This window comes from Psammomys obesus, unplaced genomic scaffold, assembly GCF_907164565.1.
Source record: "Psammomys obesus unplaced genomic scaffold, mPsaObe1.curated_primary_1811, whole genome shotgun sequence".
NCBI classification, from domain to species: Eukaryota; Metazoa; Chordata; class Mammalia; order Rodentia; family Muridae; genus Psammomys; species Psammomys obesus.
Window position 1 is genome coordinate 25,904,042 of NW_026585644.1, and position 19,018 is coordinate 25,923,059.

General features: G+C 35.5%; 1 protein-coding gene across 2 annotated transcripts in view; it reads right to left on the reverse strand.

Moving 5' to 3' along the window:
• The window catches only part of Smc6 (structural maintenance of chromosomes 6), a 58,147-nt gene that overhangs the window by 9,049 nt on the left and 30,080 nt on the right, over nucleotides 1-19,018 (reverse strand). For both annotated transcript variants that reach the window (XM_055625688.1, XM_055625697.1), the window contains exons 16-24: nucleotides 18,659-18,773; nucleotides 18,180-18,340; nucleotides 15,668-15,803; nucleotides 14,513-14,593; nucleotides 13,254-13,424; nucleotides 11,612-11,749; nucleotides 8,466-8,611; nucleotides 6,443-6,568; nucleotides 2,907-3,012 (exon numbers count right to left, since the gene is read on the reverse strand). In XM_055625688.1, the coding sequence (XP_055481663.1) occupies nucleotides 2,907-3,012; nucleotides 6,443-6,568; nucleotides 8,466-8,611; nucleotides 11,612-11,749; nucleotides 13,254-13,424; nucleotides 14,513-14,593; nucleotides 15,668-15,803; nucleotides 18,180-18,340; nucleotides 18,659-18,773 (1,180 nt within the window). The remainder of the gene's footprint in view (nucleotides 1-2,906; nucleotides 3,013-6,442; nucleotides 6,569-8,465; nucleotides 8,612-11,611; nucleotides 11,750-13,253; nucleotides 13,425-14,512; nucleotides 14,594-15,667; nucleotides 15,804-18,179; nucleotides 18,341-18,658; nucleotides 18,774-19,018) is intronic.

Genomic DNA, 19,018 nt, shown 5'->3' on the forward strand with positions numbered 1-19,018 from the left:
CCTTTTAGTTTCCTCAACTTTTCTGTATTTCCTGTCTTCAAAATATATAAATTCAGAATGTTTAAAATTAACTTTCTATATTATAAAACATTCCTTTTGGTCTCTAGTATAAACCTGATTTTGTTATTAGTAGCAGTTTGTAAGCTTTCCTGTCTATCTGCATGGCATGCCTTTGCTTTATGTTTTTACTTAGGATCCCCTTGTCCTTGTGTTAATGTTTAAAGTCCCCTTTTAACAGAATTTGACTCATAATCTTATACACACAGACAAGTCTTTGCTTTTAATACACCATTAACCCCCAAAGGCCTAATGTAACTCCTGGTAACGTTAGGTTTTATTTCACGCTATTTTGTGTTTGTCCCCATGTTCTCTGCGTCCTCTCTCTTTTGTTTACTTGAGACAGGGTCTCACTCTATAGCCCTGAGTATCTATAATTTGTGTTAATCTTCCTGCCTGGGGATTCCAAATGTGATTACACACAAGTTGTCCTTGGGCCTCCATACTTAAACTGTGGCATGTAATCTGAAATAAATGCAACAAAACCTTTTTAATTGCATGTATTTAAAATGTGAACTGATTACATTTTAGCAAGTGTGTTTATGTAAGAAACTGCAATTCAAAATAGGAATACATCCTCATGCTTCTTCATGAACTCTGCTTAGTTTCCATGGATCTGAATGTCTCTGTAACCAAACCACGGTCTGTTACTTTAGCCTTCAGTTAATAAAATCAGAAAATACTGTTCTTTCTTTTCAAAGTTACTATAATTATTTTAGCTCCTTTGCACTTCCATATACATTTTAGGACCCGCTTATCAATTTCTACCAACAAACAAACACCCAACAACAACAACAACAAAATCCATGTCTATTTTGATACAAATGGTGCTGAAATCTACAGGTCAATTTGAGAAGAACTAAAATTTTGACATGCTGAATTGTCATGTGCATATTCATGCTTGTATATACACATGTGTGTGCAGTGAATATACATATGTCCCAGGTGTTTTCCTCAATCACCATTTCCTTTTTCTTTTTCTTTTTTTTTTTTTTTTTTTTTTTTTTGAGGCAGGGTCTCTTGTTAACCTTGGACCTCACTGAGTCTGCTACACTTGCCAGGCCCATTAGTTCACTTGTCTCTGCTAGGCTTCTCATGCAATGCTGCAGATGCAAACTCAAGTCTTAATGTTTGCAAAGCAAATACTTTACTGGATAGAAAATCTCTCCAGCACCTGCTGAGTCTTTTCAGCCATAAAAATTATACATTTCTCATTTAGGTCTTCATTAATTTCTCTTTTGGCTTTCCAGAGTATAAGTCTTAGACATTTTGTATCAGATTTTTATTTATTTTGTATCTAATGGTGTAAAAATGGTATTTTAAATTTCCAGCTTTTCATCATGCGGCTAATATACAAAAATACAATTCATTTTCAATGCTGATTATGCCTGTAACCCTATTTGTTGTATTTAACTATTTTTAGTTGCTTGTTTTATAGATTTCATTAGGTTTTCTATACAGGTGGCCATTTTAATTATAAATGCAAGGAATTTTACTTCCTTTATAATCCATTTCTTTCATTCCTTGATTCTGGCTAGAATCACTGGTACAGTAATGAATAAATGGTAAGCATAGACAACTTGGTTGCTTCCTAACTATAGGGAAGGACTCAAATCTTTTTACTTTATGCTTGATACTTTGTCTAAGAACAGATACTAGATGATACAATAGCCCACCAAGGTGGAAAGGAACAAGTTTCCACTTGACCAGCATGTACATATGCTAAGGCTGACTGACAGTTTAATCTGGACTGTAGTAGATTTGCAGTTTTACTAATATACAGACAGTTTCATATATATCAGTTACTTTAGCTAACCATGTAAACTCCAGCCCTCAAGAATTAACTGAAATACTAGTCATGTGCTTAACGTTCCCCAAGTCCTGCTGTCTTGTCTCAGTATCCCTTGTAACTAACAAAATTCTAAGATCAGCAAATGCCTCCAGGAAAGAAAATATCCAGCAATGTTAGCTTACTTTGGACAGGTTTTCCCACTTCTTGAAAATTCAATTCATCTAGTCGCTGTTGCTTCCATAGCTTTCCAATGTCTTTAAAAATAGAACTTTTGTAATTTCCTTGGATTTCTTGTACTTTTGCAGTAAAAACAATGGATTATTATGACATTCTACCTCCCAAACCGCAGGCCTAATTTCCCCTAGTACTTTCAAATCTGTATCTTTAAATGACTGGATCTCAGAAATAAATGGTGGGTTAAGAGATGGTAAGCATGATTTACCAGTGGAAACTGAAACAATGAAAAGTAAAATTAACTTTCTAATTTGGTTAAATGCAGAAGTTCTAACAAGGCATTCCAAACATTAGTATTTACTGTGAATATTAGAAGAGAAGGATAAAATTACGGAACCAAGAACAGCAATTACTATTTAAAGTGGGTAATTGTTTTTTATTTTCTTACACAACTTTTAATTCATTTACCCACTACACACTTTGTACACATTTCTACAAACACAAAATCTACAAAGGTGAATAACAGATAATTAAATTATGAGTCAAAAACTTCATGGCTTCCACAGTGAGACTACAGATAATGGACTGTAAGTTCTAATGGTGCTGGGCAAAAACTTAAAACAGTGGTGGAGTGACAAGTTAAACACATGTTATACTGAAAATAAAAGTGTCCTTAGCATCCTAAGAAAACAATGTGATTGTCTGGAAAAAAAACTCCAAGCTACTAGCTGTATTAACAGCAATTTAATTTTAAACATACTAGCAAAGACCGTATTTTCAAGAGATAACAGGATAAGGCTGATCATGTTTCATGAAAAAAAAAAAAAACAAAACAAAAAACACAAAACAACTAATGATAAAGAGGTAGAGTCAAGATACTTACTGATATACTGAGAGTTTCATTCTTGTGGTCAAAATTCATTTTTCCACAGTAAGCCCGCTGAGATAATAAGTTGTCAAAGTATAATTTGCATCGCAATGTCAAACACCTTCAAATAAAGTAATTTGGCACATTATAATAAGAACTGCATATTCAATATGGTATAAAATAGGTAGATTTAAGATGTTGTTTCCTGTGTTTTTAATTGTATTTGTGTCCTGGATTTTAACAAGTTCATTACTTGTATATGAATGTTTATAAAATGAATAAGGGTATCATTCCACATTAAATATGCCCATTATGACCCCATTAGTCCATATGAATATATTAGTCATCCAAACTTGTTACTCAAGGCATTACTCTCATATATAAGACAAATCTTGTCCTTAAAAGAATTAAGCTTTAGAGACATCAAGATAAATATGCATCTTCCTTATCTGCCTTTTTCCCCCCAGTTCATAATGGGAAAAAAAAAGGTAAGGGTAAATGTTTTATCCCTTGCTGGTATAATGCAAATTCCATCATTTCTACTCTATTATCAGAAGAAACTGAACTATATTGTAAGGAAACTTCCTGCTGCCTCAATTCCCTCTCCCTCTATGTCTTAATGCACGTGCATGAGCACACATGCAGGTGGCAGAGAAACCTCACCTGTCATTCTTTGGTGCTATCCACCTTGGTTCACTTATATTTAGACTTTTTAATTTATTTTATGTAGATGAATGCTCTTTCTGAATGTATACCTACACACCAGAAAAGGGCATCAGATCCCCGTATAGATGGTTGTGAGACACCATGTGGTTGCTGGAAATTGAACTCAGGACTTTTCCAAGAGCAGACAGTGCTCTTAACCTCTGAGCCATCTTTCCAGCCCCATATTTAGACTTTTATTTTATGGGTGTTTTGTCTGTATGTCTGTCTGCGCACCACATACACGCAATGCCCACAGAAGCCAAAAGAAGGCTACACAAAGGCTAGAGACCCCCTCTGACAAAGTTGTAGATGATTATAAGCTACCATGAGGGTGTTGGGAATGGAACCACAGAAGGGCAAGCAGTACTCTAACCTCTGAGCCATCTGCCTATTTCTGAGACAGTCTCTTACTGCTCTGGGGTTTGCCTACTTAGCTAGCTGCTTTACTAGTAAGCCCCAGGGATCCTCCTATTCTCACCTCCCCAGTAATAAAATTATAAATACGCACTACTGTACCTGACTCTTCTCCCAGCTTTTATGTGGGGCACAAAACAGGGCTTCAAACTCAGTTCTTCTTGTTTACTGAGCTATCCCAACCTTCAATTCTTATTTACCTTTTTCTTTATCAGGATGAAGTTACTGTGATTTTCAGACTGTCTCAGATTTTGCCAATGAAAGCTCTTTAAGTGATCTCCTAAGTACTTTTGTCATCACTTTGAGGGAGTGGCTGGAACTGTAGTCGGGGTTGAGCCATAACAAGAAGACTTATCTACACCTTCCCCAGGCAGATTTTGCTATCAGCCATTTTTCTCCATGGAATCCTGCCTCCTTTTATTGAGGGTACAGTATTTAGAAAATAAGGTCTGGGTGAGAGAAAATTGGCAATTTTTCTTATTATCTGTACTCATTAATGAGTTCAGGCCTTATTCCCTCAGAGCAACCATAATTTTTTTCTCTCCACTGTTTCCTGTCCTATACTACATTTAAAACTCAGTCCATACTAAAAGAGAACCTGGGTTTTGTTAGTTTCTTTTGCTGCCATAGCACTGGCAACAGAATTCCAGAACTCCCTATTAAGGAACATCCTTCAATACTCCAATATATTGGCTGCTTTCATTCACAGGACTTTTACCATAAACTGTCCTAAAATAAGAAGGTTAGAGAGTAAAGAAAGAAATGATTCTAAAACGTTGGCCATTTTAGTTCTTTCTATAACTAAGTAAATAATATAAAATAACCCCATGTCAGTATTAAAACCTCTATCAAGGCTATACACTATGATAGTTGGTACTGTCAATGCAATGATATGGAACAACCTGGAAAATGAACCTAAGCATACCTGTGATGGATTATCCTTACTGAGCTAATTAAAACCAGCCTAAAGGCAGGCAGCAATAGTCCTTGGGCACAAGATCCTGAACTGTATAAGAAGGGAACAGAGCAGCATGAATTCACACTGCACTCTCTGCTTCTTTATTCTGGATGCAACACACCAGCTGTTTTGAATACCTGCTGCCTTGATGCTGTGAGCAGAAATAAACCCTTTCTCTCTCTTTGGTTTTTAAATTTTTCTTTCAAGACAGGGCTTCTCTGTGTAGCCTTGGCTATTCTGGACTCATTTTGTAGACCAGGCTGACCTCAGACTCAGATTCACCTGCCTCTGCCTCCCCGAGTCCTGGGATTACAGGAGTGTACCACTGTGACTGGCGAATCCCTTTACTCCTAAATTGCTTTTCTCAGAATATTTATCATAGCAACAATAAAAGAACTAAGGCATACACGAAAAAAAAAAAAGTATTTTTACACAGACTATTTAAATACTAGTTTCTGTTTAACAACAGATAAACTTTACTACATCTGGAAAACATGTAAATAATAACAGAAATAATAACATGTAAATAATAATAATATATTTAATTTTTTAAAACCTCTTCAAAAACCAGACAAACTCTATGAAATAAGAGTTTTCACTCTTGATACCAAATAACAAAGCAGTTCCAGTCAAAATGACCTCTGAAAAAATGGGAAACAAATTAATTGAGCCCTGTAAGTGCCCCCTCCCAACTGAAATGATGAAGTTTAAAAAAAGGGGTGGGGTTGGGGAGTGATTAGGAAACACTTGTTATCAACCTCAGGCCTCCTTCATGGTACACACACTATATACAAACACACAATAGCAAACATTGGGCTATAAAGAAAAATAAAAAGCATCACTGAGGGGCTGTCTGGGAAAAACAGAGGTAATGGAAGAACTATGGCCTCTCTAGAATAAGGATATTAAGAGCTATATCCCCTAACATTCACCTTCTGTTTTGTTTGTTTGTTTGTTTGTTTGCTTGTTTTCTGCTTTGTTGGTGTAAGTGGAGATCTATTTACTCCTGAGATTGCATTTTTGGGTATGTTATTAATAGCTCCTTTCCTTGCTCAGTTATAAACATTGAAGATGTACAGTAAATCAAATAGGTTTACAATAATGGAGCTATACCATTCTATCAGATCATGGTAAAACAACTGAGATAGTGCCTTAATGGGCCCTCCTAAAATCCCTTAGTAACATGCAATGTCCTAGGGTTAAATCAATTGTTTCAGTACCACTGAGTTCCCAGTCAAACAATCTACTAAGCAACAAAGAGCATCTGAGAGTTGTCTAGTAAAGGTTACCTAACAGAGGAAAAGCTAGGTGAGCTTGCTGTTAAGGTCCTTTCATTACAGCGTTCTGCTTAACCACAGATTCTAAATGCTAACTGTGGATCATGCATATAGCTGTACTGAGAAAAGATCTAATGAATACTCATACAGAATACTGTGAAAATAAATAAAAAGATAAATGTTTAAAATGCACTTACCTTCTGAATTGTTGGTATGTTTTGTACCTATGGGTCATTATTTCTTCTAGTAATTTAATAAACCTTCTTAAAGTCCTTACTTTATTATCCAGATCAAGATAGGTTTCTCTTGCTTCCTGGTACTGCCTATTTTGTGAATAAAATATTCAGTAAATAAATTAAAAAATACAAGGAAAAGTCTCGATATATTTGGAAAGAAAAGGGAAAGAAGGAGTATAGAGGGCCTACGAACAGCTGATTCTATGAATTTCTCATCAAAGTATATCCCATTAAGAATGTTTCAAACAAGAGACAATGCAACTGCAAAGCAAGAACAAAGCCCAAGACTTAGAAAATGCATTAAGACAGAAAAATTATTTGCCTAAGTACCCAGGTAAGGCTCAGAGGTAGCATATCCTAGAAAATACAAGTAAGTCGACACTTTTAAAGAGGTCTCACCAGAAGGTTTTCTTAGTAATAGATGTCAACAAGGGAACAAGGATTACAAGGTCAGTATTGGAATCCCTCCACCCTAAACTTGATAAGAAAGACAAGGAGGTTATGACTACTCAAAAATGCCACAATGAAAGGATAATCAGCACCTGGACACACTTCCACTAAATCTGAACCTTACCATTTTGGCTAGAATGGCTGGCCAGCAAGTTTTGGGGATCGACCTGGCACTGGTGCTGGGGTTACAGATAGGCATCCTCATGCCAGGTTTACAAGGATGCAGGAGATCCAAATTCAGGACATCTTGATTTGACAGCAAGAATTATTAAACTGTGTCACACCTCCTCCTCAGCTCATTCATAGATATTGACAGAGAATGTCAGTAATGAAGATCAAACCCCAAGTCTTGGGTATGCTGGGCAATTATACTACTACTGAGTGGCATCCACAACCAAATCAATTTAGAAACTTTTTAAAGCGAGATGTACTGCCTACAGAAATTTCTTAATAGTATGATCCTTCCCCACTATTTTGAACATGATGCTGAGATCACTGGCTTTGTCAAACTTATTTTTAAAAAGATTTATTTATTATGTGTATAGTCATGTGGCACCATGTCACATGTGGAGGTTAGGGGCTAATCAATGGCTTCAGCTTCCTCCTTCAACAACATGGGTCCCAGGGATTGAACTCAGGCCAGCAGGCTTGGCAGCATATCTAAATTTTTCCTCCTGAGCTACCTTACTGGACCCCTTCTTTTGTAACATAAAGGGGTTTTGTACAAAGGTTGTAATTACAAATATTGTAATTTTTTATTCTTTAACCATTTTTCGGAGTTGCAAACTATGGTTAATGTTTCATTTTTTTTAAATAAATACCTATACAAAGAACTTAGTAGAATATTTTCTCATTTTGATTATTTACAATATAAAAGTAGTGACTCGTTTAAAATTGCAACAAATATTCTGTAAAGCATTTTGACTTATACTGATTAAATGCTTTTTAGAAGAGTTTTAACAACTATATGCTGTTTCCTCTAGATTCCTTTTATTAGATTCTTTCATTTGATTTTCATAAAAACCCCTAAGTTATCATAATTACACTAATTACATAGGTAAATAAAGGCTAAAAAAATGTGATGACTGTCCAAAGTCCTCTAAGTGTATAACAGCAAAACTGTAAACCCTTCTAATCCTCCTAAAGCCTTTGTTTTTATTAGCAAGCTCGTAATGTAAGAATACTCATTTCACTGAGACCTTAATGGCCTGGACTATTAATGTTTTCATTGCATTCATTTTCATGTATGTAGAAAATAACTTCTGGTTATCTTGATTTGCAATTTTGGTGACTCGTGAAGGTGAATGTTTTCCTGTCCATGTGACTCTCATACACTGCACTCATGTTAAAATGTCATTCCACAGCTTAGTAATATACTGTTTACTGTCAGTAATACTCATCAAACAGATGACTTCAGTACAACTATATACTGATAGTAATACTCCAACAAATTAAAACTCATATATAAAACATTTGGGTGTCTTAATAACATCTATAGATAATACATTAAAGTAGAAAATTAATGACCACTTACTTCATTATTTCCTCCCGATCTCCATGACTAGCATGTTCTGCCTGTATTTTTTGTCTTAATCGATTAATTTCTTTGTCTAAAATTGATGCAGACTTTTTTACTTCTATGCGTTCTGGGCAGATCTGTCTTGCTTGTGACATTTTCTCCTAAGAAAACAGATGTTTAGATCTTAAAATTCTTCTTTGATATAATTCATTATATTAATCCTACCAAAATATGCAATGTAAAATGACCTTAGATTTAAGACATACATTTACTATCAGCATTTTTTTCCTTAAAACATTTATTATATTTAATTATGTATATGTCCACAACTACAGATGCCTATAGAGGACAGAGATATAGGATTCCCCTGGAGCTGGAGTTATAGGTAGTTGTGAACATCAGATATGGGTGCCAAAAAGCAGATTCAAGTCTTGTGGAAAAATACGATGCATGGTCTTAGCTGTTGAGTTAGCTCTCCAACCAACATTAACAGTGCTTCTATCCGTGTTTTACATTGAAGAAACAAAGTTAAGTGTCTTTAGTAACGTTCAAGAAAAAGTATATTACTACGCACAAGATTAGTAACTTGTAAGAACTCCACTTGTAAGAGTTCCTAGTAAAAATGTAAAACAGTCATAAGATGATGCTGAGGTTGGTGACAGACTGTGGTGTACTTTAAACAAAAGAGGTATGGAAAATACAAATAGACCATCTTGCTTATGTGCAGTGAAAAAAATGATAACTATTTTCTCATACAGTATCAATTTTATATCATAATCTAGGTCTGAAACAAATATGGAAACATAAGAATGCAACTCATTTTCCTTATGACCTAAAGCAAAGATGGAATCCACTACAACAGGACTGCCTTCAATTTATTCCCTAAAACCATAGTGGCTGCTTAGCTGTCAGCAGACATAGCTAGCAGGAGTTAAACCCTGTCAACACACACCCCAGAGAGGCAGAGGCTTAGTCCTGACATTAAGTGGCATACACTTAGAGAGGTGTGCTAACTGAGAGAGCCATGTTCTCAACAGCTGAGTCACAGTAAAAGACTATCTGGTCTAGTTAGTCCTCAAATTCTGAGAGGCACTAAGGCACTAAGATACTAATCACAGAAGTACCTGTTACCCTGTAGGAAACAAAAACTCAAGACAATTTTTTTTTCCTAGAAAAAATGACATTGAAGAAAATGGGTTTTAAGAATAAAGTGGGAGGTGGGCTGGAGAGATGGCTCAGAGATTAAGAGCACTGTCTGCACTTCCAGAGGTCCTGAGTTCAATTCCCAGCAACCACATGGTGGCTCACAACCATCTGTAATGAGATCTGCTGTCCTCGTCTGGCATGCAGGTGTGCATGCAGACAGAACACTGTATACATAATAATCATTTAAAAAAATAAAAAAGAGGTTAAAAAAAAAAGAAGGAAGTGGGAAAGACAACACAGCAAATTGGAATGAAGGACAGAAACAAAGAGTAGAGCTGGGAAAATGAAAGCAGACAGTTAAGGGAGAATAGGGGACAGAAGAGAACTAATTAAAAAAAATTCATAGAAACCTCATACGGAAGCCTATTACTTTATAGCTAATTTCAAAACTAAAAAATGGAGGAAACCAAATTAAAAAAAAAAAAAACCAGCCAGCCAAACAAACAAACAAACAAACAATCAAACAGAAAACCCCTAAGTCACTCATTAACAGGGGAGACAAAGTCCCAACTAAACATTGCTTGCCACCAAATGACACCTCCAATTCTAGGAATGGGTTACATCTAATCAAACTGTTGGCCAAAGGGCCCTCTTCGAAACCTCTAAACAATCCAGGATATTGCCAAAGCTCTTGGTTGCTCTCCACAAACTGATGTAAAGCCCTACTGATGAAAACGTCTATACAAATCACTAAATATGGAGAAGTCTATCTGGTGTCTAGAGCTTTCACCCCAAATGACTTGTGTTCATGGTAGTGCAAGGTACTCTGCACACTACCAGGAGAAAGGTAAACACCAACCCAGCTACAGATCCTTCAATCTACAATAGTGACCTATATGGAAGACACACTGGTATAATAATGGCACAAAAGTTGAAGCAACTGATCGCTATCTGACTGAAATTACGGGCCACTCCATGAGATGGATTACATACCCTGCACTCCCTGGTGCCATAGAAACTGAGACCAGATAGGACATGGACCTAGGGAAAAATTAAATACTACTGTTCTGCTAAAGGAACATAGCAATATAATGATGGCTCCTAACACATTCTGTTATACTCGTAGATCAGTGCCTTGCCCAGCTATAGTCAGAGAAGCTCCTTTTGCAGGAGATGAAAAAAAAATAGAGATCCACAACTGGACAGTGTAAAGAGAGTGAAAGACCTTGGAACACTTCATCCTAAATGGGATGTCTTCATCAAATCCCTCCCCTCAGGGCTCAGGGACTGTGCAGAAGGGGAGGTAGAATGGAGAACACCAAAGAAGTAAGGACTTTAGACACAACAGGACTGACCCACACAAAACTCAGTGTGGTAACATGCACAGGACCTATACAGATCTAAGCCAGATGGGGTCCCAGAGTTGAGACACAAGCCTTCCTATGGAAGCCAGAAGCTAACTCCAAAAATGATAACCACCTGCAAAGGAAAAGTTAAGTTTTTTCTAAGGCACTCTCACTGGTGATACAAGCCACACTTAAGGGCAAGTCCCATTCCCAGCAGTAGATAGCCAACACAAAACAACTCCATTGAAGGCTTTATTGCCTCTAATGCTTTGTCTGAGCTTTTTTCTTTTTAACCTTACAGATTTTTTTGCTTATACATTATGGTTTCCAATTGTGTTTTTATGGGTTTTCTGTGTATGAGAATGTGTCTCTCAGCATCTATGTGTTACTTGTGTTTTTAATTTGGTTTCTTTTCTGTTTTTGTTTGTTTGTTTTGCTTTGCCCTATTATGGTTTGTGTGTATTTTCTAATGAGAGAAAAAATGCATGGATTTATGTAGGAAAGTGGGGACAATCTGGGAGGAGATACAGAAGAGAAACTTTAATCAGAATATACTATACGGAAAAAAAAATCTATTTTCGGTGAAAAAGCAAAAACAACAAAAACTTAAAAATCTTAATGATTTAAGTTGTAGATAAAATAATTTCAAAGAGAAAACAACTGGATAACCTGTAGCTCCTTTTCTTTCATGTCAAGTTCTCTTCTCTTTTTATTTAAGGTATCCAAATGTTCTTTCTGTTTATCTTCATAATGCTGCCTTCCTCGTTTCTGGCTATCGACTTCAGAGTCAGCAAGATTTAATTCATCCTGTTTCAACAAAGACATAATAATCTATAGAGCAAAGATTATTAACAGCAGGGTGGGTGCTCTGGGGTTTTTGGGAATAGGGGACAACTCAGTTGCTAAAGTGCCCGCCTGCACTTTTTAACAAGGAAAACCATTCATTTGCCAAGATCTCAAGGAGCAGTCGCAACTGTTCCCCAGACACCTCACACCAAGGACACTCCCACTGGCAAGTAAACTTTATCTGGCAGCTGCAAACATAGCACAGTGGGAGTCTTAGGAATTGAATTACTTTCTTAGAAAACCATCTTGGTGTTGTTAGTGACAACTACTGTGACATACTCTGGGGAAGAGGAAAAACTTCCTGTTAGTACTTGATTATAAGGAGGTTTAGCAAAAGACTCAGCTCCTACCTTTCAATGATTTGAAGTCAAGGGAAAGAGCTAAGATAAAAAAATTCTTATTGCCTTTTACTAAACTTAGTTAAGAACCCTCAATTTCAAAGCTTGCTGAATCTTAGATATTTATTAAGCATAGAGAATTCAAAATAGAACTCAGAGCACAGAAGAATACATCAAAGGCAGAAGGGAAGCTCAGGGACACAGTGCTTGTATAGCATACAAAAAGCCCTCAGTGTGCCCCAGCATCATATACAAAGTAGAAAGGAGAACAAATTAAATAAGCCCAAAGCACAGCTTGCTCTTCATTTTCTTAATTTTAAGTCTCCCAAATAAATAATTTATCTGCTAATCTTTCTTCTTCTATTCTGCTTTAATATATCACTATTAATATTTTAAATGTTATCTTATTTTTACTGTAGGTTCACAGCTGCAATTCTTAAGACTAAAATTCTACTTTACCTATTCTTCAAATTTTTCATTCCTTATTTTAAAACAAAATATTAACTTTCTCTTTTTTTATTCTTGGGGTTTTTTTTATCTTAATGCTTATTTTCTCTAGGACCTAGTTTCTTATTTATTAATTAAATTCAGCTCACTTTATTTTCCTAAATCTAGCCACAAACAGTATATGCTAAAAATGAGTCAAAGGAAATCAGTCCAGAGCCATGACAGTGGCAAACCGATGAGTTAGTTCAAGGCCATGCAGGGTAACATAGTAAGACCTTGTTTTTTTTTAAAAAAAAAAAAAAAAAAAAGAAAGAAATTCAGCCTTCAGTCTATTGCAATGTGCTGATAATCGGACTAAGTAACATTTTATTTCAAGCTGGCTTTCATAGCTGCTAATCCATGAAAGACGGGAAGACTCAGGCAGGGACAGAAACAATAGGCTTTCAAAGACACATGTAGTTCTGCTGCGTCTGCTGGAAGCAGTTACGGTTAAGATTCAATTGTTTATTCTTCTAAAGATAAGAGCAGAGTATTTTGTATTAACTGACATAATTCAATAATATATATGTTTATATTTACACCTAACCAGTAAGGATCTTTAAGGCAAGGTACAATGAGTTTGTTGGAAATAAGTTGTAACATAAAAGACACAGAAGACAAAATAATAATTATATAGATACCTTAAGTGGATCTGCTAGCTCTGATAGCTGATTAATTTTCAATTTAATTGTATCATACTTGTTTTCTGCTTCAATTTTTAGACTTTTAAGATTCTCCATGTTTTCTTTCTGTTGCTCCATATTTTTCTCCACCATTTGCATTTTTATTTTGTTTTCCTCGGCTTCATCTTCCTAATAACATTTAAAGAACACACAGTTAAATACAAGTTATCCAACAGAAAAAAAAATATAGGCAATTTTGAAGAAGAACAGCAAAAAATCAGAGCTAAGATAAAACAAACAAATGAAATATTTCTACATTCTAAATGGGAGCTTTTAAAGTAAGAGCAAAATGGTTCAAAAGAAAGAATGGCATTTAATAGCCAAGTAAAAAAAAATTCTATTTGAAACTACGATCAACAGTATATTTATTCCACCTACTCTCTTACTTTCAAGATGCACTTAATGTAAATCAGTATATACGTTGTGACAATGTGGTACTAAGTAAAAAAAAAAAAAAAAAAAAAAAAAAATTTAAGACATAACCTCTGCCTTCCACGTCTTTATCAATAAAAACAAAAAGCAGAAAACAAGACTACTAACAAAATTCAACAACCCTTAATAGCCAAAAGTGCTGCAGCAAGGAATTGTTCCTGATTTGCTCACTGCTCACTGTAGGTCGCACACTGCCACTTGCTTATGTAGAACACAAATTATGTGGCTTATGTGTTGCACTCCAGAGAAGTTAAATCAAATGTCACAAACAGATGAATAAAAAGCTTAAATACAGGAAAAATTAAAAATACATGTAAAAATTAAGATGGAACATGAACCTGGAAAAAGAAAGACAAAAAGATCAACTCTGACTACTGAAAAGGTATCCCTATCTCTTATTCCTCGCAGAAATACTGGCTAATGTTTACCTTATGTGGTAGAAGAAAAATAAAAATCTATTATGCATGCAAGCCACATACATAAAACCCAAAATTCTGAAGACCACACTTCAGGTAAAATCTGATATATTTTATGAACAATGATGGCAATCATAAAAAAATAGTTGTGATTAAAGGATCTTTTAAAAGTGAGACTTATAGGTGGTGGCAGGCAGATCTCTGTGAGTTCGAGGCCAGTCTAGTCTACAAATCCAGGACAGCCAAAGATACAGAGAAACCCTGTCTTGAAAAACAAACAAACAAACAAACAAAAAAAAAAAGGTGAGATTTGAGAGCCCCTAAGCTAAGTTACAGTTTTATCCCTTAAATTGAAGAAAAGTCTTTTACCAAGGTTGCAATATCTACAGATTGGTGTTCTTCTATATTCTCAAGTTCCCGAATTTCAGAAATATTTTTTCTTATTTTCATCTAGAAAGGAAGTATTTAGAATTTAATAAAAACAGAATCCTTGGAAGAATATATTAAACCACAAGTATCTAGTATGATGATAACACAGCAGGATATAATTGTTAACGAAGGGAAACGCCATTATTCAGTGGACCAAAGGGGGTATGAGCAGTATGTGCACTGCACCATGCTTACTCTTACTACTAACCCATTTCTACAAAGAAGATAGAAGGACGCCACATTAGCAACCAAAGGGGTCACACTGTCGAATCAGTATGAAAAACATGCTTTTCTAAAATACCTAATATTTCAAATTATTCAAAGATTTCTATATAAATCTAGTGTTTCCCAAAGGCCCAAATACTCCCTGGGAGGTCTAGAAGTCCATGTAGTCAAAAGTATTTTAAGATAAACTCTGCAATGTTGTCCACCATTTTTACTAACGCTTTCTCTCAGATTTGCAGGTAGCTTATAATTATATCTAACACTATCAAGAAATAAAATTTAATTTCCATTTTTAAAAAAAATCTAAGTACTTATGGATACACACACACGTGCTAGCTAGTTTTATGTCAACTTGACCCAAGTTAATGTCATCTGGAAAAAATCTTCATTAAGAAAATGGGCCCAGCAGACTAGCCTATAGGCTTGTCTCTAGTGTAGTTTCTTGACTGGTTGATTTGACGTGGAAGGATAGCCCAGCTCACCCTGGGCAGTGCTACCCTGGACTGGTGGTCCTAGTTGCTCTAAGAAAGAAGGCTGAGCAAGCCTTGAGGTGAAAGCCTGTAAGCAGCACTACTTTATGGTTTCTACAACAGCTCCTGCCTCCATGTTCTTGCCCTGTGTTGCTGCCCTGACTTCCTTCAATGATAGACTGTGAGGTGGAACTTTAATCTGAAACAAACCCTTTCCTCCCTATGCTTTTGGTCATAATATTTTATCACAGCAATAGAAACAAATTCTAATTAATACATCACATAATGAAAGTTCTTACTAAAAGGGGCTTGAGGCTAAAATATTTGAGAAAATGAATGACAAAAGTATGCAATTAACTTTGAAATAGTATATTAAAAAAAAGTTTTGTTTTGTTTTTACCTTTATTTCTTTATAATGTAGCTGGCACCTTTTAAGAAGTTCTTCATTGCGTTTAATATCCTTCTCCAGGGCAGACAGACGGTGCTGAAGATTTATTATGTGAGTCTTTTTATTTTCAATCTCAGTCTCCAAATCACTTGACAGAGAAGACAAAAAGTACTTTAATTCTCATATTAAATACATTGCTCCTTTATAACCAAAGTTTATTTGTAATAACTTACAAAACTCTATTCCATTAAATCAGTTCTATGATCCTATCAAATTAAGAAGTTATCAATTTATTAGTGAAAACTAGCAGAAATGTCAAAATACCATCTAAACTTGTTTTACTTACTTGATTACAAAGTATTATATAATATGAATTATATGCTCCAGGAATTATGTATGGAGATAGGTAGAGGCAGAAACATGATAAAGACTCAATCCCTCAAAAAGAAGACAGTCAGATTATACTGCAACATTAAACATGAAGAGGACAAGATACTGTATGTCCTCACAACTGTAGGAATACACATATGATTCTGGAAGAATGTCTTTACCAGCTAAGCCAGCTGGGAGGTAGAGAGGGGGCACATGCAGACACACACAGAGTAGTGACAGGAGATTTAAGGAATAGTTTAACAATTCTTGTTTAAAAAAAGTGCTGAGAATGTGGAGGAAAAGAGACAAAGATATTGAAAATAAAGATGGCAGATGCCAAAACCATAAAGGGTCTCTTTGTAGCAGTCTAGCAAATGTTAAAATTTCAGTGTTCTTCAGTGGCTGGCTCTTTGATCATCTGCCCCTGAAGGGAGAGCAGCCTTACCAGGCCAAAAAAGAAGACAATATAGCCTGCCCTGATGAGACCTGATAGGCTAGGGTCAGAGGGAAGGGGAAGAGAACCTCTCCTATCAATGGACTTGGGGAGGGGCATGGAAGGAGAGGAAGTAGGGAGGGTAGGATTGGGAGGGGACAAGAGAGGGGACTACAGCTGGGATACAAAGTGAATAAATTATAAGTAATTAAAAGATTAATTAATTAAAAAAATTTCAGTGTTCTATTTTACACATGAAAAACAACATACTAAGCATGAGCTAAGTATACAAGCTGCTTGTGGGAGATTAATGTATTTCCAATAACAATCAGTCTAATTTTACTCTGTACTTTGTTGGTTTCCACAGCACTGTTCATGTATAAATTACCAACCTTGTCTTATCACATTTGGCAAGCACTAAGTATTTGTTGTTTGAAAGAACAAATGAAAGCATAAACTCTGGATCATAGTACTGTAGCAATGTCTATCAAATTGTTTTACCATGCAGTTTAATCACACACAAGCAACCAATCACTCTAAGAACCTGCTTACACATCATACATGCTTTCCAGTAGGAGACTACCTTGGGATGAAAAACTAGGCCAAGTGCCACAACATCCATTTGGTGTTTTTTTTTTTTTTTTCACCAACCCTTTTCTATGCTAATCAATAAATTTTAAATTTCTAAACCTCGCAATAACTTCATGCTACTTTTAATAACCACATGAAAAGAATTCAGCATCTGAAAAAGAGAAACTTCAACAAAACCCACATTTCCTTACACATGTGAGTCACTTAGAATCCTTTTCTAAGTGAATCCTTACTCTGGCACAGTTTCTCAGATGGCCCCTTTCCACCTCTCCTTCCTTTCTTTTGTAGTGGTGCTGGAGGACGAATCTAGAGCCTCATGCATGGTAGGCAGTATTCTACTAAACTAATGATCCTTCCTCCTCAGCCTCACAAGGAGCAAGGACGGCACCAGCACTAGCCCTTTATCCGAAGTTAATTTATTCTAAACATAAAGTCATTAACTCAACCCTAAGCCATTAATTCACCAAACGGAATTAGTTTAGTTCAGAAATCATGTCTACAGTGCCAAAATCTTTTCTGCAAACCCCCTGTATATAGTTAGAACAAGATTTTTTTTTTTTAGGTTCTCAATTTGTGTTCTCTTACCAGCTCTATTTTTCTAGGCCTATGGTATAATTGTGTCAAATGGTTTTTCTTGCTTTCTCAAACAATGTAACTCTAAAAATGAAACAGATAAGGAAGACTGTGCATGAATGTAGCCCAGCTTGCTATTTTCTTGTTAAAAAACAAAACAAAACACTGTAACTCAACAGTGAACAGTTGAGTGTAACAGTTCATGTACATTCTTTACTTCTTCAAGATGGACTGCTTCAGATTTGCAATCTACCCTTTTGCAAGAGCCACATTATTCCTCTCTATATTTTCCCAATTTCAGTATACACATGCTGCCCATGGAAGCACTAGTTCACATTCTTAGCATAAAGTACCCTTAGAGTTGTGGGCAGGTAACAATGTGTACATCAGCTCTCAAGGACATTTTATGTATCTGGTCTTCAATACTATTGTCAAATAAGTGCTGAATTCCATATCCAGTTAAATACACTCTAAGACCAAACACTGAAATAAATCACAGAAAATGAAACCTGAAGAACAGTGGGAATAATGTAGTGAAGCTAACATAATTCAAACCTTATTTCAGAATCCACATCTCTGCTTAGAAACTTGGGTCTTGTGCTTTCAGATGAATAGTAACGGCCTGCAAAAACCTGATCACCATCAGCAGTAAAAGCTTCTCTACAATTTTTGGGTGGCTTTTGGGACTGCATGACTGCACGAGCTACAGAATTATTCTAGAATAGAAAAGAAAGTATATTTTTTAAAACAGTGCCAAAGTATTTGTGATGGATGTACTTCAAACTTTTACCCACTAATAAAAAAGTTCAAGTATTTTTATTTAAATACTGAAATAATTCCCAAAATAATTACATTTATGAAATACTTTACAAACAGCTAAAACTGATATTTAGGGAAACAAAATGCAAACCAACCAACTCTATATTATCCCATAAAATAAAAATATAATAGTGAAACATATCTATGAAAAAGTTCAGTTATGAAGATTTTTAAACAGCAGGTATGACATAAAGCAAATAAACCACTGGCCTTACTTTGATGAGCAGCACTGTCTCTATGCTCCGCATGTCAATCAGGCTGTTTGCAACAACAGCATTGTCTATTTCTAAAGCTGTTAGAACAGTTGGAAACTCTGGATGGTAAGCAGCTCTAGGAGACAGAGGGGAAGGGCAATTTAACAAACTTTAAACACAAGCAAATTTCACATATATTAAAAAGTAAAAATCCGTAACTTAATGGGTAAGTAGAGTATAGAATATATACTATCTGATATTTGAAGACATCTGTAAAGTTTATTTATTTGCTGCACAGTTACACTAAAGTAGTATAAGACACTGTTCTAAGCACATAAAAATATGAACTCACATAATCTCTTTTTTTGTTGTTGTTGTTTT